Source organism: Hypanus sabinus, chromosome 4 (genome assembly GCF_030144855.1).
Source record: "Hypanus sabinus isolate sHypSab1 chromosome 4, sHypSab1.hap1, whole genome shotgun sequence".
Taxonomy (NCBI): Eukaryota; Metazoa; Chordata; class Chondrichthyes; order Myliobatiformes; family Dasyatidae; genus Hypanus; species Hypanus sabinus.
In genome coordinates this window covers 127130499-127154087 of record NC_082709.1, presented here as the reverse complement: position 1 = coordinate 127154087, position 23589 = coordinate 127130499, and the positions used below count along the sequence as shown (strand labels likewise).

The window sequence follows — 23589 nt, the reverse complement described above, 5'->3', positions numbered from 1 at the left end:
AGGTGGCATCTAAGGAGGCAAATAAATAGACACTGTTTCCAGCCAAGAACTGAAATGTTGATGTTTATTCCTTTCTAAGGATGCTGCCTGACTTACTGAGTTCCTCAACATTTTTTGTGTATTGCTCAAGATTTCCAGCATCTTCAGAATCTCTTATGTTTTTGATTTCCTGCAGCCTAGGTTATGCCAGAAGCACAGTTCATTTTGTATGGACATTACTTCCTGTAGGCAAGCTGTTTTTCCTACAAATACTACTTCCTGGGTTGATAATTCTTATTCTGATCTGAAGCACATGGAGGAAAGACATTCATCTCCATCCACTCTTTATTTGCCCTTGAAACAGCAGTGTCTGTGAGCCTCAAGTTTTTTGTAGTATTAGTAAACATTGAGTAGACATATTTAAAGAACATAATTATGTTTAAGTTTATCTTTGTTCTACATGTTTACTCTTGCTTACACTACATAGATATGGAATGTTACATATGTGTATTAAGTTAGTTAACAACTGTGGTGTAAATGATAAACAATATTAGTATATACAGGCGCACAAGGATTCTGTATTGACTTGATTCTGTATTTTACCTAACTCTGCAGTTTCACAAAAGTCTTTTCATTAAAAACCTGAAAGAGTGCCTCTGCCTCAGGTTATTTTTGAGAAGTTGTTTCACTCGCTACACAGCTCTTTCCACATGCACAGTGTGGGCATTAAAGCTCATCTGCAGCAATCACATATAGTCATCTCACTGTGTTGGAAAACCATCAGACAGACCAGAAAGCATCTTTCACCAAGTTGACTACCTTACAGAAGCACGTAATGTCTGTCTTAGTGTGTGTCCCTGGGAACAACCCAAACATCAAAAAGCCGCCTATTTGTCAGCTGCTGGGGATGGATGAACCAGGTCACAGAGCTTTGCACTCTTCTCCACAACCTCTTACTAAATTCATAGTTTATTGACAAAGAGGTGGGTGACTGTCTCTTCCCCACAGCAGTGGTCTCCAGGACTTTGGGGGTGAAGAATTGTCTAGAGGAAGATTCTGACTGGGAGGGCCTTTCTTATCACCAGCCAAGGAAGGTCTTGTTGTTTGTTGGTCAGATTAGGCAATGAGACAGATTGCTCAGAACATTTGCTGAAGAAACAAGCTAACAGAATCCATAGATTCTCTGTATTGGAGTGTCTACAGAATGTTCCACGTTGACCAAGGCCTGATGAACTTGTAGTCAAAAGCGTGTTGCGTCCATAGCCCCCTCCTTTATGAGAATAGCAAGATCACTTGTTGGGTTGGGAAAAGAGACGTGCAGGCTGGCTCGTTTCTCCGGCGATGTAAAGCTACGGGACATGGCCATTGTCTCTTGGAGACAGATTTGTGGATTGAGATGCTCTGCTACGTGAATGCCCTCGGGCAAAGTGGGCTGGTTTAAAAAGGGTTCTAGAAGTAAGCCTAGCAATTATAGACCTGTCAGTTTGACATCAATGGTGGGTAAATTAATGGAAAGTATTCTTAGAGATAGTATTAATAATTATCTGGATAGACAGGATCTGATTAGGAGTAGCCAGCATGGATTTGTGCGTGGAAGGTCATGTTTGACAAACCTTATTGAATTTTTTGAAGAAGTTACGAGGAATGTTGACGAGGGTAAGGCAGTGGATGTAGTCTATATGGACTTCAGCAAAGCCTTTAACAAAGTTCCACATGGAAGGTTAGTTAAGAAGGTTCAGTCGTTAGGTATTAATGTTGGAGTAATAAAATGGATTCAACAGTGGCTAGGTGGGAGATGCCAGAGAGTAGTGGTGATAACTGTTTATCGGGATGGAGGCCGGTGACTAGCGGGGTGCCTCAGAGATCTGTTTTGGGCCCAATGTTGTTTGTAATATACATAAATGATCTGGATGATGGGGTGGTAAATTGGATTAGTAAGTATGCCGATGATACTAAGGTAGGAGGTGTTGTGGATAATGAGGTGGGTTTTCAAAGCTTGCAGGGAGATTTATGCCGGTTAGAAGAATGGGCTGAATGTTGGCAGATGGAGTTTAATGCTGAGAAGTGTGAGGTTCTACATTTTGGCAGGAATAATCCAAATAGAGCATACAGGGTAAATGGTAGGGCATTGAGGAATGCAGAGGAACAGAGAGATCTAGGAATAACAATGCATAGTTCCCTGAAGGTGGAGTCTCATGTAGATAGGGTGATGAAAAAGGCTTTTGGAACGCTGGCCTTTATAAATCAAAGCATTGAGTACAGAAATGGGAATGTAATGTTAAAATTGTACAAGGCATTGGTAAGGCCAAATTTAGAATATTGTGTGCAATTCTGGTCACCGAATTATAGGAAAGATATCAATAAATTAGAGAGAGTGCAGAGACGATTTACTAGGATGCTACCTGGGTTTCAGCACTTAAGTTACAAAGAAAGGTTGAACAAGTTAGGTCTCTATTCGTTGGAGTGTAGAAGGTTGAGGGGGGATTTGATCGAGGTATCTAAAATTTTGAGAGGGATAGATAGAGTTGACGTGAATAGGCTGTTTCCATTGAGAGTAGGGGAGATTCAAACGAGAGGACATGATTTGAGAGTTAGGGGGCAGAAGTTTAAGGGAAACACAAGGGGGTATTTCTTTACTCAGAAAGTGATAGCTGTGTGGAATGAGCTTCCTGTAGAAGTAGTAGAGGCCAGTTCAGTTGTGTCATTTAAGGTAAAATTGGATAGGTATATGGACAGTAAAGGAGTGGAGGGTTATGGGCTGAGTGCGGATAGGTGGGACTAGGTGAGATTAAGAGTTCGGCATGGACTAGGAGAGCCGCGATGGCCTGTTTCTGTGCTGTGATTGTTATATGGTTATATGGTTGAGGGAGAGATTGAATCACCCCCAACCTGATAGACATCTACGACCCTGCGAGTCAGAATAAAAGAGGGGCTGTAGGAACAACCCCTCTGACGCTCCAGAAGAAACGTTAAGCGACCACATAACAGCAGATGGTCATCGGAAACCAAGTCATGTTCATTCAATTCCGTGGCTAGAATTGGTGGCTGAAACCACAGAAAACAGCTTTTTAGCTAACAACGGGGAAACCTGCTCCCCTGACTCAATGGATTGGCATCATAAAAGACTTGGGCAAGTTTAAACGCCTCCCTCTCTTAAACCCAAAACGCTGCAGCCTGAACGAGCTAATGACTTTTATATTTCCATCGGACAATACATTATCCCCTAGACAGCGATAGAGTTACGTTTTATTGGTTATGATCCTACCTGCGCTTTAGATTTAGTATTGACAACATATATTATCTGTATGTTTGCATTAATCTTATTTTTGTGCCCCTTTATCAGTAAATACTTTTAAAAATAGTACCATCAGACTTCAACAGACCTCTCTATCTTTGTCTTGGAAGTGATCCAGTTACGGGAATTCGTAACACTTGGAAGAACTTTTCCACAAAGAACAGGTAGTGGGATGTTACATGGTAAAGGGACCAGCCTATCTTCCACAACAACAAGGTCAGCTAGGACTTGGGACTTGCACATGTGAACCACTGGACTCACTCCATCTTGGAACCCAGGTAAGCTGGAAGATGTTCAACATGCACAGTGTGGGCAATAAAGCCAATCTGCAGCAATCACTTACAGCCATTTCACTGTGCTGGAAGACTAGAGAGCATCTTTCACTAAGTTGATTACCTTTACAGCAGGCCTGAGAACATATCATAACTGATAACTAAATTCTTCCCAGTTATTGACAGGGAAAACCATTTCTACAGGCCCAAATTTTGATTGACTTTCCCAATCCACACCAGCCAATTCTTGAAATATGCCTCAGCTCATGCGAACCAGATTCCCAGCACCTTCAGATAGTCAGATATGATGGTGAAGGGGACATTAGAATGGTCGGACCAATTCCAAAGAGCATGGCCTTGTTCTTCCTGCAGCTGACTCCGACACCAGATGCCAACTCAAACTGATCACAGATGCTGAATCAATCTGCAAACTGACTGTGGCTCCAAAAAGAAGACAGTGGCAACATCCATATACAGGGAAGTTTTAACTTGTATGCCTCCATTATCTGACTATATCACCCCTCTTATGCTCTTATCATTCTTGATGGGTTCAGCAAAGGATTTCATGAAACACACAAACAAGACAGAGGAAAGTGGATGACCCTAACTGAATCCAGACAATGGGGAATCTATGTCTCCTGCCAATTGATTTGGACAGCACTACGGGTATCTGTACAGAGCAGTTGAATCCAAATTCTGATTCCCTTGCCAAAACTTATTTTGGAGAGCACATCCATCATGTACATGTATGATATCCTGTCAAAGGCCTTTTCCTAGTCCAATCTGACCAAGCAAGCATCCACCCCTCTGAGAAGAGGGTCTCCCTGAGTAGTGAAAGGCTGTTTTCCTGCAAGCAACAGCACAGACATGGTTTGCATGGATCCCTCACCCCAGATCAGTCTTGACCAAGTTGACAAAAGCCTTGTACGGGATCATATAATCTGCAGTCAGAAGTGCAATGGGTCTCTAGTTCCTGCTTTCCTCCCACACCCCCTTCTGCTTGTTGACGAGGGTGATGATGCCCTTCCTCATGGAATCTGACACGCTAGCATTCTACACTTCCAGTAGGTCCAGGCTCATCCAAACCCACAGAACTGAGTACAACTCTTCTTGTAAGCTGTCGCTTCCATGAGTTTTATTTGTGCCAAGGGAGCAGTTCAGGAACAGTGAATATCTCTCAACCATCAGGCTCTTGAACCATTGGGGATCACTCAGCTTCACTCACCCTATGACGAAGCTATTCCCAAAACCTATGGATTCACTCACAGGGATTCTTCACCTCATGTTTTGAATATTTATTGCTCATTTATTAATTATTATTATTATTATTTTCTTTTTGTAATTGCAGTTTATTGTGTTTTGCACACAGGTTGTTTGTCTTGTGTGCGGTTTTTTATTCATTCTTTTGTGTTCCTTTGTATCTCAGGGTTGCATTTATTACTTCGATAATAAATTTACTTTAAACTTTGAGATGGAGACAGTCAGCTCTTCCAGGGTCAGTGGCTGGACTAGACTCTCCACAAATGTTTCCATGCTTTTGACTTCAAAATAGCATTACCACAACTTACTGACCCTAACCCATACATGAGATGAAACTGGAGCAGCCAGAGGAAACCTACACAGTCATGGGAAAAAATATACAAACTCCTTAAAGACAGTGGTAAGAATTAAACACCTATTGCTGGTGTTATAAAGCATTGCGCTAAGCACTACACAACCATGCTGACAGGAGTCTGGAGCTGCTGTCCATTCTTATCATTACTGCCGGATTGTCCAAGTGCATAAATGAGTCACTGGCCAGAAGATGCACAGAGCTGTCTCAGCAACAGTCGGAGCTACTGGAGCATAGCTAGCCAGTTCATTCAGCATGGGCAGAGCATATGAATGGAATATTTGAAGCATATTGTTAAGATCATTTATATCAGCCAGAAGGATCTGCCCATCCAATATCTCTTTGACTTCAGTGATAGAGAAATTGTCTCCACACAGCAGAATCCCAAGACTAAGGACATGACTATCATCCCCACCACATCCATCCCTCCCAATCCTATAAAGAATCCCTGGGACCATCATTGCAACCACATCCAATAATTGTTGAAGTGTGACAGCCTAACCCTTGTGAAAAAAATCACAACTGCCCAGCTTTGGTGAGGTATTGCAAGGTGTTGCAAAATATTGTACTGTGCTCTTCATGCTGTGCATGATTAGCGACGGCAGATTTATCTCCATACTTATCTGAGTTCAGGGATCATAGATACAGTCCATTAACAATCAGTCTGAGCCTTTATGCCCACTGGTTTCTGGCTTCTGGCTCTTGTGCTGCTCCCAGACTCCTGGAGTGTGGGCCAATGGCTTCTGTACCAATTCGAGTCTCCTGGAGCTGGGTGATGGCAGGTTGTATGCCTCCCTCGACTATATTGGTCTGTAGGCTCCCCTCCTCTTTGTCATCTCTATTTTGACATTTTCTCTGCCTGCCTTGTCAGTTTCCCCTAATTACGTCATCCTTCAATGAGTTCACATCTGCCTGTTGCATTGCTCTATTTTTCTCATTACTCTTACGTTCATAAGCCCACTGTCTCTTAGATATTCTCTTCTGAGACTTCTTTCTTTTCACCACATGCCATTCCCCTTCTTGTTCCACTGCCATCCTCTCTTCTAATGACGAGGGGCCTGAGAGCTTGCATCTGGAGTTTGAGGCGGATGGTCTCTCTACAGTCCTGGTGTCAATCTCAATCTCTGCAGGGGGCTCTGCACTAGTAGTGGATAAGTTGACATTTCTCTAGTGATTGTTGCTCCCAGCATCCCCTCTTACTGCCTGAGCATAGACACAGGCACGTTTTGAGCAGGCCTTGTAGAGATGGCTTTCCTCTCCACAGAGGTCACAACTTTTGCTTTCTCTGCAGTTCTTGATCTAGTGGCCACCTCTAGTGTTTGCAGATCTTGCAGATGATTGTAATTCATTGGGCCATCACATGTCCAGGTTTGTTGCAGTTTCTACACAGTCTGGGTTGTCCTGCATATATCAGGTAACCATGGTGCAGATCCCAAACAGGTCTTTGATACCAACACAGTTTTCTGTTCCCTCAACCTATCAAGCCTGTAAGGTGAGGTCATCTACAACAGGTGGCCACACCTTCAGCTCTTCATCCTTCCCTCCCTGACGGATTTTCTGATAACATTAAACATGTTTATTTCCTTTCTCCTGAAAGTCCTATGGCATCTTCTGCCATCCCACCAAGCTACCTGAAGTTAACATCAATATACCTGTTACTTGATAAATACTGGGGGGAATAGGTGTCCTTCATCTTGAAAATAGAGCAATCTGTCAGGACTCTCTTGATGAGGAGATTCCTGGTGAAAGAGTTCCCATCACGGAGATCGTTCATTGCCATCCTGATGGTGTTTTGAGTCCCTTGTCCTCCGCCCAAAGCGCTCATCACTGCAACCATCCTGATGGAGCTGGCTGGTCATATAAACTTTCAAAGTTCAGAGTAAATATATTATCAAACTACATACTTGTCACCATATACAACCCTGAGATTCCTTTTCTTGTGAGCATACTCAATAAATCCAATAACCATAACAGAATCAATGAATGACCGCACCAACATGGCAGACAACCAGTGTGCAAATACAAAAATTTTTAAAAAGAAATAATAAGAATAACAAATAAGTAATAAATATCAAGAACATGAGATGAAGAGTCCTTGAATGTGAGTCCATATGTTGCTGGAATGTGATGCTCAATTTGTTTCTCAATCAGCATTGGGATCTATCCCTACATCAACAGGCCAAACTCTCATCAGGCAACCACTTGACTGTGGAGTCATCACTGTCTTCCTTCTTCTTCAACTTTTGAGTTTGCCCATAAATCTGCTTCATAGATTAACCTCTGTAATAAATGATATCAATAAACACCATAATGTACTTGAATAAAGCAAAAGCTTTCAACCATGCCAAGTTCCCAATAGTAATGCTGAAGAATCAGAATCAGGTTTATTATCACAAGCATATAACATGAAATTTGTTAACTTAGCAGCAAAAGTTCAATGCAATACATAATATAACAGAGAGAAAATAATAATAATAAATAAGTAAATCAATTACAGTATACATATATTGAATACATTTTTTAAAAAGAGTAAAAAAACAAAAATACTATAAATCAAAAAAAGTGCCTTTATCCAAGGTTTCAATGTCCATTTAGGAATCAAATGGCAGAGGGGAAGAAGCTGTTCCTGAATCGCTGAGTGTCTGCCTTCAGGCATTTGTACCTCCTTCCTGATGGTAACAGTGAGAAAAGGGCATGCCCTGGGTGCTGGAGGTCCTTAATAATGGATGCTGCCTTTCTGAGACATCACTCCTTGAAGATGTCCTGGGTGCTTTCTAAGTTAGTACCCAAGATAGAGCTGACTAGATTTACAACCATCTGCAGCTTCTTACGATCCTGTGCAGTAACCACCCCTCATACCAGACAGTAATCTTCAAACTCCTAATGAAGTATAGTCACTGTCTTGCTTTCTTTATAACTACATCAATATGTTGGAACCAGGTTAGATCCTCAGAGATCTTGACACCCAAGAAATTGAAACTGCTCACTCTCTCCACTTCTGATCCCTCTGTGAGGATTGGTATGTGTTCATTTGTCTTACTCTTCCTGAAGTCTACAATCAGCTCTTTCATCTTACTGACGTTGAGTGTCAGGTTGTTGCTGCGGCACCACTCCACTAGTTGGCATATCTCACTCCTGTACGTCCTCTCGTCACCACCTGAGATTCTACCAACAATGGTTGTATCATCAGCAAATTTATAGTTGGTATTTGAGCTATGCCTAGCCACACAGTCAGGGGTATTTAGACAGTAGAGCAGTAGGCTAAGCACACACCCCGAGGTGCGCCAGTGTTGATCGTCAGTGAGGAGGATATGTTATCACGAATTCAAACAGATTGTGGTCTTCCAGTTAGGAAGTCAAGGAGCCAGTTGCAGAAGGAGGTAAAGAGGCCCAGGTTCTGCAACCTCTCAATCAGGATTGTGGGAATGATAGTATTATATACTTAACTATATTCGATGAACAGCATCCTAACATAGGTGCTTGTGTTGTCCAGGTGGTCTAAAGCCGTGTGGAAAGCCATTGAGATTGTGTCTACCATTGACCTATTCTGGCGATAGACAAATTGCAGTGGGTCCAGATCCTTACTGAGGTAGGAGTTCAGTCTAGTCATGACCAACCTCTCAAAGCATTTTACCACTGTCGAGGGGCGTGCTACTGGGTGATAGTCATTAAGGCAGTTCACATTATTCTTCTTAGGCACTGGTATAATTGTTGCCTTTTTGAAGCAAGTGGGAACAGTTCCTAACAAATGTTAGAAAACATTGACCCTGAATCAATCCACCCAGCAGTTAATAAAACAACATTTTGATTTTTGACACAAAGCAGCATTTGTTTATATGCAACTTCAAGTAGCCCTGATAAAACTGAAGCAATGGGAATCGAGAAAACCTTTCACCAGCTAAAATCATTCTCAGCACAAAGGAAGATGACTATGGTTAACACAGCCTATTCCCCTCAGCTCCAGGACATTAGACCAGAAGTTCCTCAAAATGGTATCCCACAGCCATTCATTTTTAGCTACTTAAGCAATTACCAACTGCCTTTATTCCACCATAAGATCAGAATATGGAATTGTTTCTAATGGTTGCACAATGCTGTAATCCAGTCATAAATCATTGAAAATTGCAGCCCATGCCTAGATAGGCAGGACAAATAACTCTTAAAGCACACAAATATTTGGTAATGATATTTGATAATTAGAGAGAGTTTGAACACTTGCATGTGATAGCATTACCATTATAGAGTTTGACACCATTAACTTCAGAAGAATGTCTCCATTGATCAGAGGATTAATTGAATAAATCATATAAACACAGAGATGGGTATTCTTTCAGGAGTCCCCAGAGCCTTTCTATCCACAAACAAGTCCCACACCACCAGGTTCAGGAAAAGTTATCACCCCTCAACCATCAGGTTCTTGAACCAGAGGGGATAACTACATTCAGAACAGAACTGAACTGATTCCACCACCTATGGATTCACTTTTAAGGGCTCTATAACTTATGTTGTCAATATTTTGATCACATTTATTATCATTATTATTATTATTGCTGTTATTTAATTTATTTTGTTTTGTATTTGCACAATTGTCTTTTGCACGTTGGTTCTTTGTCTCTGTCGTGTGATTTTTTGATTGATACTATCGTGTTTCTTTCTATTTACATGAATGCCCACAAGAAATTGTATCTCAGAGTAGTATATGTTAACATATATATACTTGATAATAAAGTTACTTTGAACTTTTGAGGTTGAATGATGGAATATACTCTACAAGCCTGTACAAATTCATGCCATTGAAGATAACCATCAGCAGCTTTCTTCATGGATTTGAAGGAAGAGTAAAGAGACATTTTCTCTCTGGATTTATATGCACTTGTCTCCTTCAAGGTGCTCCTAAATTTTACAATCAGCTTGGGAATAACAGCATTGCCTGCAAAGTTCCAGACTTGCCATTCTTTGCACTAATTCCACACAGAAAGTGGATTGGGAGTTAAACAAAGTAAGTTCAAAAGCTTAAACTATTGAGTATATTTTGCATTTTTCCAACTGCACTTACCTACGTTGAGTCAAAATCAATCTCAAAAATACATCATTTTATTTTAATAGATTTCATTATTTAAATATTTTATTCACTTAAGATCAATATTAAATATTAAAAATTGTTGTCCAATTTAATCAACAGTAACTCATGTATAACTAATTACCAATTAGCAACACAAAAGTAAAATTAAAAGATTTATAAAACAGAAACTTCAATCTCACAGAATAAATCTCCCTTGTAATATTAAGGACAACTTAATGTTCCCATACGGCAAACAGCTACACATTTGTAGCAACAATTTTTCAACAAGGTAAAAAGTCAGGACACATTTCTTCTCTTACATCGAAATGTAATTAACAATATTAAATCAAAGATGTACTAACCAAGGGTATTGTAGAACTTTAAGCCATTTGTAAATAAAATTCAGCTGAAGTCAAGACTCAGTGAATAACAAAATAGATTTAAGAGACAGAATAATGTGCAAGACTAGTAGGGCAACAAAATATATACAATTGTTCTTGGCAATGAACACCAAAGTAGATTAACTGAGCTGTAAACCTACCAGGAATACACTTTCCATCCGGTTTCTTCATGGGAGATTTGCACACACCTGTGAAAGTGATATTTATCTGATGAAATGATTCCATCTTCAATTCTGCTGGATTGTCAGGAAGTACGACTAATCCAAAAAAGTCTATCACTTGATTTACTTTAAAACTGCCAAGCTGGTGTGCAGCAAAACAGATGACAACTTCCTGTTCAAAAGAGAAGTAAAAACAATTTAACTAAATAGTACATAAATAGTTTTTGTCATGAAATCAAAAAAGCAATCACATGCACACATGTTAGTAGCATTCTACAAAAAAATTGCACTACATGGGACTGTCTTTCTCCTTATTATGAGCACATATGTTCCCATATATTTTACTGCTTCTGATCCCACCATCTTTGTTGCCCACAAGAAGAATTTTTCCCAAAAGATGTTTTAGAGCCAATTGTTCTGTCCTCTTCCATCTTCAGATAATGATTGACTGGTGCATTGGTTAAAAAGAAGCACCACACATGCAAACAGACTCAACATGCATGCTCACAGATTAGAAGTATTTTATATTGTCGAATTAAATTGATGTTGTTTATAATAATTAAAGAACCTGGAAAACTGAAGAGCAACTCCCTCACATCCTTTTTATATGATTCCAAGGACGAAATAGTGCAAGAGCTTTTGTGGGCAAATGATGCTCTGACCATCAGATGATTCACATGTCTATTATAAACTGATTTACCCTCATGTATTCCCTATGGCATATGGAAATGACGCAGTGACATCTTCACAATGACTAATAGAGCCATTCCTATGGAAGATATTAATTGTCATTCTAGCTTCCTAAGACTTAATTATGAAGCACTAGATGAAAACAAAATACTCAAATGTAAAACTGTCTTGATCCACAGGCTCAGATTCTGAAGCTTGTTATTAGCACCTTCAAAAAGGAATTACCAGAGGAATATCTACCTTTCAATTTTTAAACTATTCAACCAAATCTGCAGGCTTCATTTTTTTCTATAATGTGGGAAACAGTTTACATTTAAAGAAAATTGTTAAATGAATGGAAACAAGATATAGTTAAATAAAGTTAAGGGACGCTCAGCAATTTTCTTTGATCAGAAAAAAAAACACCCAAAGGTGAAAATATACCGTCTTGATGATCAAGCAGTGAGCTTTCAACTTGGCACACTTCAAGCTACAGAACAGAGAACTTTCACCTAGAACACTACAGCACAGAAACAGGCATTTCAGCTTGGTAATTATTATTATTTTCCATAACTGTTTTAGTCTAGAGATCCTGCTGGCTAAACAAAAATAAATGCATCACTAAAAATAATTGCAAACCAGTTTCCTGTGCATTTTAGCACAATTAGTGAAGCACAGTGGAAATATCTTTCAGATACTTCAAGGAAGTTTGCTGTGAATCCAAATCCAACAGGAACTCACTTGAATCCATTATAAACTCATTTCACACACCAATTTAGTTACCTGATAAGAATTTTAATGCATGCTCAACATTACCAAAATACTCTCAAAACAAAGCACCCATAGTTGTTTAAGTCAGCAATTCACTTAAATATTTCCTCTATGAAATAAAAGAAAGGCCACATATGGCAATCACTTCATAATTCCTACAGCAATAATCCATTAACCTCTCAAATCTATGGAATTTAAACATAAGGTAATTGAGAAAATTACAAACTATTTGCAAAATATTTACCATTGACTGTCCAGGCTTAAGGTCTCCCTTTGCAGGAGTAACTCGAAAATGGGCTATCTTACGAAACTGGAAGGTGAGTGGAAGTAAAAGTGAGTCATTTCGGAGGGTGCTCTTAACATTCACTTTTTCACCAAGAAGACATTCCTTGAAATCAAAGTCAGTCACTGGACTGATGGTTAAGTTCACAGGGACCCCTATTCCAGTAAGTGCTAACTCAACTTGCTGTTGACCTACAAACAGAAATAAAACAAACAATTCCATGTGCATACTTTCAGATTAAGATCTCAAGAAGTTAAAAACATTTTCTGCAATGATGAGATTGGCACCATAAACTTTACAATTCAACCTCATTATTGATAATATGCCACAAATTTTCTTGCCTACGTATGATAGGATACACTACAGTGTGCACAGTAGACATAATGCCAATGTGAAGTAAATTATGGTTAAATTTAATTGTGTATTTGATTAACTGAAATAAGCAGATCTTATCTTCATCCTGATTTCAACAAAACCAAGACAGTATAGTGCCCGATCAACTACAGGAAGACTGTAACAAGCTTAGAATACAATTTTTTTTTAAATGCAGTATATTTTCTGTTTGAAAGGCTACTCTATTTACTTATGAGAGTTCTGAACCACCTTCTCCAAAATACTTCAGCTTCTGATCCACCTCTCAAAGTTCAAAGTATATTTATTATCGAAGTATGTATACATTCTACAATCTTGAGATTCATTCCTTACAGGCAACCACAAAACATGAAACACAAAAGAACCCATTAAAAAAGACCAACAAGCACCAACTATGCAGAAAGTAAAACAATGAAAACAATGAAAGCAAGCAAACAGGATTCAGAACGAAAGTGAGTCCACAGATAGCAAGCCTGGAGCAGCAGGAGCAGGCCCCAATCCTCAGCCTCAGTTAATCACAGAGCGGAGTAAAACATCACGGAGCTCGAAGTCCGGAGTAGCTGAAGCAGGCTCACAACCTCAGGCTCAGTGTAGCAAAGAGCAAACGCTATGAAGCAGCAAGTAGAACTGGTCCAACGCTCACCTCTGGTTCCAACACCCTGCCACTAAATCCATTTGGCCCAGCATTTAAATCGTCCAAACATCATGCTGTTCCTCGCACTAGGACCCAATTCCTGTTGCATCAATGCACTCTGGGCAAGGACCCTGCCACCAAGCTATAGTCCGTACCCAGTCGGCCTCGTGCTTAGATTGATCAGACCTTGCTCTCAGTTTAGGTGGACAGGCCCACTCCACTCTGACTTCCCTCCGCTTCTCATGCCCCAACCATTTCAACCTCACTCCAACCACTTCTCCTCTTACATGCCTCGATCTCTCTCCAAATCCGTCTTGCACCCTTTGACCCTATAGTCAGCCACGCCTTCGCTTGCCTCGTTACTGTTTGCAGTGATCATTTACCATGATTATTTTTAAACAGAAAAAGAATTACTAATAATGTATTTAATTGCATTTCTTGCTTTAGGAACCACCAGTAAATTGTCTTTTGGCTTCAGTAGCGCCATCTTAAACTGTCCAGTGCAATTTTATCATTTTTTCACTAAATATTACTCCAAACTCCAAACCAGACCGAAAACTACAGCAGAACAGGAGGTTCTGAGGTAGGTATCCAGACAAATAGTGAATGATTAGTTTTGGTTCAGTTGGATACACTGAGTTGCCCCATGTCAGAAAGTTGAGATTGAAGTGTCAATCCAGAAGATCAAGCATAAAAGCCTTTTCTAAAATTCCTGTGGGATGTACAATATTTGGAGGAGCCACTAAACGAAGGCTACCTTTGGTCTCTCAATGGAAGATTCCCAAGTTTAATCATAAAACTGGACAATATTTATCCTTCAATAAACATCACTTTAAAAAATACTTAATCTTTAATCACATTGTTATTAGTAGGATTCTGTCTTGCACAAATTGTTTTCTGTTTCATGTTTTCTCTATCTGAACAATGAACATATCTTGAAGTGTTTTATTGGCTGTAATTATTCTGAGCTCCTGAAAAGCACAATATAAACTAAATTTTCTTACATAATGGTAGGATTAAAAATTGGGGATTGCGACTATCATTGTCAGTGAGCACTGTTTTTTCGTTGCATTGACGATGCTTCCAGCTCAACAGATGTTAGTGAAAATATTATTAAATTTCTAATGCCATTGGAAATATATAGTTCCAAAGCTGTTCCTCTGGCCCAGTTGACTGATGCAAGATTCACCCTCAATCATGGAAAGTAATGATCACCATAGAATTAACAAAGTGGTTCTGCAATCAATAATTCCTCACCACTTTTAATATAACTAAAAAGAAACTGAACAAAAACAACAGTAAAATACAGCATCGCAAAAAGTTATATTTCTCATTACTCAATTCAATTCAAATTTAATTCTCATTCAGCGATACATGAATACCCATGAATACAGCTTAACGAGACAGCATTACTCGGGACCAAGGTGCAAAAGTCACACAGCACATAGCACACGTAGCATATACAAGATAGCAAGCACATAAAGGTTTCAGCAAGATACAGCCATACAGTAATAACAGAGTCTAGATTTGAGCAACACTGGAGCTTTGCTTCGGCAGAGTGAACACTGGGAGCAACACAGACTCCAGCCTGCATGCTGCGCCACATTGCCCCCCCACCCCAGTGGAGAACACCGGCTCTGACGCCCTCTCTCCTGGCGGCTATAAACAGGCCACACCATGGCTTGAGGCCTAGTCCTCACACGTACAAGATAGCAAGCACATACAGGATATCAGTAAAATACAACCATGCAAAATACATGTACAGTGCCTATAAAAAGTATAAAAAGTATTCACCCCCCCCCCACCCCCGTTCCTTGGAAGCTTTCATGGTTTATTGTTTTACAACACTGAATCACAGTGGATTTAATTCGGCTTGTTTTTTACACTGGTCAATGGAAAGTGAAAACTGATCTCTGCAAAGTGATTTAAATTAATCTGAAAGACACGAAATAAATGATTGCACAAGTATTTACCCCCTTTAATAAAACACACCAAATCATCAATTGGTTTTAGAAGTCATATATTTCGTGTAATGGAGATCAACCAGTGTGCAGTCAAGGTGCTTTAGTTGATTGTAATAAAAATACCGCTGTAACTGGGAGGTCCAACTGTTAGTGGGACAGTATCCTGGCAAAAACTACACCAAGAAGACAAAAGACCCACTCCAAGCAACTCCACGAAAAGGTTATCGAAAAACACAAGTCAGGAGATGAATTCAAGAAAATCTCCAAATGATTAAATATGCTTTGGAGTACAGTTAAGACAATTGTCAAGAAATGGAAAGAAAATGGCACAGCTGTAAATCTGCCAAGAGCAGGCCATCCCCAAGAACTGAGTGACTGGACAAGAAGGAGAGTAGTGAGGCAGGCCATCAAGAGGCCCATGACAACCCTGGAGGAGGTACAAGCTTCAATGGATAGGATGGGAGGGACTATGCATACAACAACTGTTGCCCAGTTGCTTCATCAGTCACAGCTTCATGGGAGAGTGGCAAAGAGCCACTATTAAAAAAAAACTCACATGAAATCTTGGCTAGTGTTTGCCAGAAGGCATGTGGGAGACTCTGAAGTCAGTTGGAAGAAGAATCTATGGTCTGATGAAACCAAAATTGAGCATTTTGGCCATCAGACTAAATGCTATGTTTGACGTAACCCAAACACACCAACCTTAAGGTGAAGCATGGTGATGGCTGCATCATGCTGCTTCAATGCAGCAGAACCTGGAAGGCTTGTGAAGGTTGAGGGTAAAAAGAATGCAGTAAACTACAGGGAAAACCTGGAGGGAAACCTGATGCAGTCTGCAAGAGAACTGCAATTTGGGAGACAATTGGTTTTCTAGCAAGATAATGATTCCATGCATAAAGCAAAAGCTACACAGAAATAGCTTAAAGAACAACAAAGTTAATGCCCTGGAGTGGCCAAGTCAGAGTCCAGACCTCAATCCAATTGAGAATTTGTAGCTGCACTTGAAACAGGTTATTCACTCATGATCCCCATGCAATCTGACAGAGGTTGAGCAGTTTTGTAAAGAAGAATGGGGAAATATTGCTGTGTCCAGAAGTGCAAAGCTGAAAGAGACCTATCCACACAGCTGTAATTGCTACTAAATACTGACTTAAGGGGGTGAGTAATTACACAATCAATTATTTTGTGTCTAACAATTCTAATAAATTTAGACCAATTTGTAGAAATTTGTTTTCACTTTTACACAAGAGTCTTTTCTGTTGATCAGTGTCAAAAAACCAATGTGGTTCAATGCTATCAAACAATCAAACACGAAAACATCCAGTGGGGGGGGGGGGGGGCGCTGATATATATAGTCCAGACCCTTATTCCTTCAATACTGGAGACCACAATTAAGCTTGTCTTCTGCTGAATAAACATGAGGGGCGAGCAGGCTGCGGGAAGCTCCAAAGAACCAACTCCAACCCGGATCCTGTGCCCTGCCGCCCCTAATGGAGCGTACCAGCTCTGACGCCTCTTTCCTGGCAGCTGTAAACAGGTGATACTGCAGCTTGAGGCCTAGTCTTCACCATGAATGAGGCCATGCAGCTCCTCCACCATCCACCCCTGCTCACTGCCAATAGATCAGTGAATCAAACTTGCGGCATTCCACATTAACAAAATCTAAAAGTGTCTTTCAATCACAAGAAAAGCGACCAAGATGGTCACTCACTGTTAGACTGTAAGTCTCCTTTGACTCAGTCAACAGCACAATGCGCAGCTCCTTCATTTTCTCCGCCAACAAGCAAACTGCTTTTGGGGTAGACCTGTAGTACTTTAATTTCATAATGTAAAGCAGGACCTTGTGATGATAAAAAATACATTTAAATAGGACAGAAGCACCTTTTGTTGACCCCATAGAAGCTGCTGTAACTAAACGAGCCACTATCTTAACAGAAATCCTGGTATTATTTAGGTCATGTTAGTTCATTCATGAGTATTATTTAAGTGTCCTTATTGAAAATAAGGTAAGTCTACATATTTGCTATCATTTAGCCTTTTTATTGATTCTCTGAGCAGTCTTCCCTTAAAACATGAGAAATACGATTATCCATAAAGATGATTTATGATTTATAAATAATAGAATAAGTAGTAGATAGGATGCAGAACTGGGCTGAGAAGTGGCAGATGAATTTCAACCCAGATAAGTGTGAAGTGGTTCATTTTGGTAGGTCAAATTTGAAGTCAAAACATAATATTAATGGTAAGGCTCTTGGCAGTGTGGAGGATCAGAGAGATCTTGGGGTCCGTGTCCATTTGACACCCAAAGCTGCTACACAGATTGACAGTGTTGTTAAGAAGGCATATGGTGTGTTGGCATTCATTGACTGAGGGATTGAGTTCAAGCATCGGGAGGTAATGTTACAGTTATATAAGACCTTGGTCAGTACCATGTTCATTTCTGGTCACCTCACTACAGGAAGGATATGGATACTATAAAAAGACTGCAGAGGAAATTTACAAGGATGTTGCCTGGACTGGAGAGTGTGCCTTATGAGAACAGGTTGAACAAACTTGGCCTTTTCTCCTTGGAGCAGTGAATGATGAGAGGTGACCTCATAGAGGTGTAATATGATGATGAGAGGTATTGATCATGCAGATAGCCAGAGGCTTTTTTCCAGGGCTGAAATGGCTAACATGAGGGGGCATAGTTTTAAGGTGCTTGGAAGTAGGTACAACAGGGACGTCAGAGGTAAGTTTTTCCACACAGAGTGCTGGGTGTGTACAGTGCACTGTTGGCAACGGTGGTGGAGGCGGATACAATAGGGTCTTTTAAGAGACTCTTAGATAGGTACATGGAGCTTAGAAAAGTGGAAGACTATGTGGTGGGGAAATTCTAGGCAGTTTCTAAAGTAGGTTACATGGTCAGCACAACTTTGTGGGTCGAAGGGCCTGTAATGTACTGTAGATTTCTATGTTCAATCAAATTCTTAAAAAATTGCTTGTTTTTAAATCAAATTGGGAATTCATGATTCCAAAAACATCAAAACTAATTTAGTCTTCATGAACATCACTTACTTGATTGATGAGTAAGACAGAAGATTTATCATCAATTGTGTCAATTTACTTTTCTAATTCAGTAACTGTTCAATAAGCTTTTGTTTACATCAGTGACTTTTTTCCCAAGATTCCCCACAATAATCTCAAATAAGTCATTTTTTACTGAAATCTAATAGCAAGATGTCTTAACTATAAAAATTAACATTCTTGTTCTGGATTCAAAATTACATTATCTGTGCCTCTGGATTAAAGAAAAACTTTTATGATATCCCAAGTAACTTACAGAGATACTGGTGGAAGTTAACAGACAAATAACCCTCCATGGATGTTGCCTGATCTGTTGAATTCCTCCAGTACCTTTATGCATTGCTCCAGACTTCCAGCAACTGCAAATCAATGATAGTGTCTTCATTCAATGATATCCCCTTGGCATTCTTTTACTCTAAGGAGAGTAACTTCAGTTCTATAAGTATTTTTCTATGATGTAATTTGAAGCATCATTCTTAAATTTCCAAACCATTTCTCAGTGCCATCAAAAATTAATAACCTTTCAATGATATTTATGCCAAAGCTTTATCTATTAGCAGTTAAATTTCACACCTAAGGTACACAGAATTAAATATAATGCTTGCTGTGTGATGTGAGCAAATCAATGTGTTCATTCATTTATATAGTTCATACCCTTCTGCTTTGTGACTACGTCATAGATTTAAATAAATCATGCTTTTAGTACATTAAAAAAATAAAGTTTGTTGAGTACCTTTTCTCTCGTCGGTTCCATTGAATGACTCCTGCATAAAAACATTGCAGCTGTGCCCAGTTTCAAATCTCACATAAAGAGCATACTCTCTGAATTTTGGTATTTCATCCTCTTTTTTGTGAAATTTTGTAGCACTATAGGAAGATCGATATATTATCAGTTTTTCATCCATTGAAGTTCAACAATATCTGGGAGATAAATATTCATCAAAACTGCCTGAGCAATAATCAGATGGCCTAGATTGCTTATCTCCTATCAAACTCAAGACTTTTAACATCATCACAGTTAAAATCATGAATGATGATCAGCTGGTTCCACAATATCTTAATAAACCTTTCCTCAAGTTCACCTCTCAGATGAAATTTTTGTAACTGTAATCATAATGTCTATAATTTGAATATTTTGGAAGATAGTGCCCTAAATTGTCTCCAACTCCTGATAGATGCAGAACACAACAAGACATTAGAGAAAAACTGGTCAATTGGGTCCATGAAAAGGGTTGAGACACGCTACCCTCTGGCTAAATGATTGAGCCTGATTTGAATGGAGAGCCCCCAGATTTTCAAACTGTATGGCAAAGAATAATACAGGTTCATGCAAATGAGAGGCTTTCAAGTTGACCATGCATCTCCGGTATGTTTCACGCTAGAGAACACTTATCTGCAAAATACTAATTTAACAATTGTATTTATACCCTGTGCTTTTCTCAGGTCAAATTCACTGCAATTAATTTGTAAATACAGAATATTTTTTAAATGGTATATAGATTCACAACAGATTGAATGATGAATATTTTTTAAAACCTGTATCAACATTTTTAAACTTGCACATAAGCAAAATTATAAAAACATCAATAAACTTTTCAATACTTCTTAATCAAAGTTTCCATTTTCATACTGCTACTGAGCAGGGTCAATGAAATTTAGTTTTTTAACCTTACCTTCCACATATTTATTGCTTTTAATCAACAACGTATGAACATAAAAGAGGCACAGAAGGTAGCCACACATGCCTTTGTTCACGTTCATTCATCATTTTATGCACGCTTTGAAAGGGAGAATAGTGTTACTCCTGTGTGAATTCCCACAGCATCTGGCGACCCTGTCATCTCTGTCTCGGAGGCTGACATTGAAACATCCTTCAAAAGGGTGAACCTTCGTAAGGTTTAGACCATAAGATCATAAGACATAGTAGCAGAATTAGGCCATTTGGCCCATCAAGACTGCTCCGCCATTCAATCATGACTGATCCTTTTTTCCGTTCTGCTACTCCCGGCCTTCTCCACGTAATCTTTGATGCCGGCCAATCAAGAATCTATCAAGCTCTGCCTTAAATACACCCAACAACCTGGCCTCTACAGCTGCCTGTTTTAACAAATTCCACAAATTCGCCATTCTCTGGCTTAAGAAATTTCTCTGAATCGCCGTTTTAAATGGACTACCCTCGATCCTGAGGCTGTCCTCTTGTCCTAGACTTCCCGATGATGGGAAACATCCTTTCCATATCTACTCTGTCTAGCCCTTTCAAAATTCAAAAGGTTTCAATGAGCTCCTCTCCCACCATCCTTCTAAATTTCAGCGACTACAGACCCAGGGCCATCAAGCATTCCTAGCATGAAATCTTCATTCCAGGTTTCAGGCTCTAACAGTGTACCTGGCAGGGTACAGAAAACCTGCGCTGATCAGCTTGCTAGAGTGGTCAAAGAGATCTCAACCTCTTACTGCTGCTGTCAAAGGTTCCTAGCTGTTTCAAAAGGGCAACAATCATACTGGTGGCCAAGAAGAGCAGGGTGAGCTGCGTCAACAATTATAGTCCTGTAGCACCGACATTTACTAAGATGAAGTGCTTTGAGAAGTTGGTCATGACTAAAGTTAACTCCTGCCTGAGCAAAGAACTGGACCCATTGCAATTTGCCTAGGTCAGCAGCAGACTTAACCACACTGGCTCTCCACTCAACCTTGGTGCACTTAGACAACAATGCTGTGAATTCTGGTTAATTGGGCCATCAGTTAATCGGGGCAGCCATTTATTTGGACAAATCTCTAAGAACAAAAACTAATTGCATAAATAGCTGGGATTCCTTTCATTTACTTGGGACACTATGCCACTAATTGGGCTGCACACTAGTTTCAAACTGGTGTCAGTCACATGTGCTTGTGTGGTCATTAAGCTGGCAAGTAATAAGCAGTAAGACAATTCACAACTGTTTTGTTCACTGTGGTTCCAAGCATCCAAGAGATAACAGATGCAAAAATGAAAATGCAAAAAAAAAAGGATTTCACAACTTCAACAACTTAGAAACTGAAAATTTTCAAGGTATCAACAATTATCTTGAATGTTACAATGGTAATGAAGATTTGGAAGATGCAATCATTGACAGCATTGTGTGAAGGCAGCCCATTAACTGCTCCAGGTGTCTGCACTGATTTCCAGTCAAAAGAAGTAATTAATTCCTTCAACGATAAGTATTAGGAACTAATATTCAGTTTTATAGTACTGCAGTAGTGTCAGTAAAGTTCAAATTTGTTCTGTTTTTCACTTAAGTATATACAGTAATTTATTACCCAGTGGGTCTTTTTTAATTATTTCCATGAAACTTTGGCTAATTGGGGCAGCCATTTAATTGGGTCAAAATGTACTGTTCTCGATGTGCCCCAATTAACTGGAATCCACTGTATTTGCTCTACCTGGGTATAAGTATTTTGTCAATCAAGCATGAGGAGTTCCAGATCTTTCTCAGAGCTCTGCATTCTCAGTAGATGAATAATATAATCTTGGTTATTTTTCCTGTCAAAATAGACAATGTTATATTTTCCCATATTATACTCCATCTGATAGATCTTGGCCTACTCACAGAACCTAGCTATGTTCCTTGTAGCCTCCTTATTTCCTCTTGATTTTACAATCTATCATCAGCAACTTCACCATACTGCTTCTTAGATCAACACACAACCCTACATAAAGTAAGATCCCAGTTCTACCTTGTTCTTCAACATTCTATGCAGGTTTACAAGCAAGCCTAGCAATGGCTCACATATCTCATTATGTGTAGCTAGTCTTCAACAACAGGATGTCTGCTCTATTTCATGACAAGTTCAAGCTTCAAGCTAGGTTCTTTAGGATTTCTACCTGCTGTTGGAAGATAGAAGCACCTCCCCCTTAAGAAGTATAAGCATGGATTCATTCAGCACTGGCCTCTCAGAACGGTACGCCTGTAGTATGTGGGAATGGAGTTACTGAAGAAACTCATATTTTCTTGACTACATAATCTTTCTTAATTAGATACGACCAGGGTATACTTATGTGTGTTTGCAACAGGTCAAATGGGTTTTAATCCAGATCATATTGTTCAGTACTATCCACCTTTTCTGATTCTACCCACAGTCTAAGTCTGTTCTACGTACTTACAGGCAATAAAATGTTACTATGATAAAATTGATGACATTATTCTTTCAGTCATAATTTGAATTCTCTTTTCAAATTAATATAAAAACATTAATTTTTTGTTGCAGTATAAACAAAACTTTCAGTATTCTTTGAACCATTCAACTTACGCAAAATCTTCGGGGGTGAAGCATAGAGTAACAATGATTTTGCTATAAGGGTTTAGAATCCCTTGGCAAGGTCGACATGTAATTAGTGCAGAAGTACAAGCCGTTGGTCTGGGTTCTGTTGTCGCTTTATCTACCAAAACTGCCTCTGAACTCAGGGATAGATCTGTACCCTGTCAAATATAAGCAGTTTAGAAAATGAATTGACACATTTCCCTATAACATTTGACTCACTAAAAATAAAGTACTAAGAAACCCATCTGCATAGACAAACAACTATAAAGATTTTAAAGACATGCCTTTTATAACACCATTTTATTTGGTGCAATTGGTGCTGATATTTCCTTCCAATTTGCTGCACCATTTGTGATTGCAAGTAATGACCTACATAGCAAATTGGGAAATGCAGTGGTTTGTGTAACTAAGTATGCAGAGTAAAGAAATTATTATGTCAATTCTACAATAATACAAATTTGATGACTGTACTGTGAAATTGGGCCTCACTAATCTAGCTAATAACATATGTTTATCAAGTTTCAGGAATTGGTGTTTAAAAACAGGAAGAAACTTCTCCTCTACATCCCCATCCATCCATATTAATTAAAGGAACTCGCAATAATTTACAGGGTTATTGGCAAAAGATTTGATTGGAAACAGAGTATTGTGATTCCTACTGTCAGAACAGGCAAAATTCTCTTGCCTTCAGAGTTTCAGTGCTGTGGCTCATTATGTTCTAAAATGTTATGGTTATCTACTAACACATC

At 39.3% G+C, this 23589-nt stretch overlaps 1 protein-coding gene across 1 annotated transcript in view; it reads right to left on the bottom strand.

Annotated features, from left to right (window-relative positions):
- Positions 1-23589, bottom strand: part of LOC132393191 (cilia- and flagella-associated protein 47-like) — a 595459-nt gene that overhangs the window by 529289 nt on the left and 42581 nt on the right. Inside the window, exons 6-9 of the mRNA XM_059968130.1 lie at positions 22829-22998; positions 19275-19408; positions 12467-12696; positions 10762-10954 (exon numbers count right to left, since the gene is read on the bottom strand). Of these exons, the coding sequence (XP_059824113.1) occupies positions 10762-10954; positions 12467-12696; positions 19275-19408; positions 22829-22998 (727 nt within the window). The remainder of the gene's footprint in view (positions 1-10761; positions 10955-12466; positions 12697-19274; positions 19409-22828; positions 22999-23589) is intronic.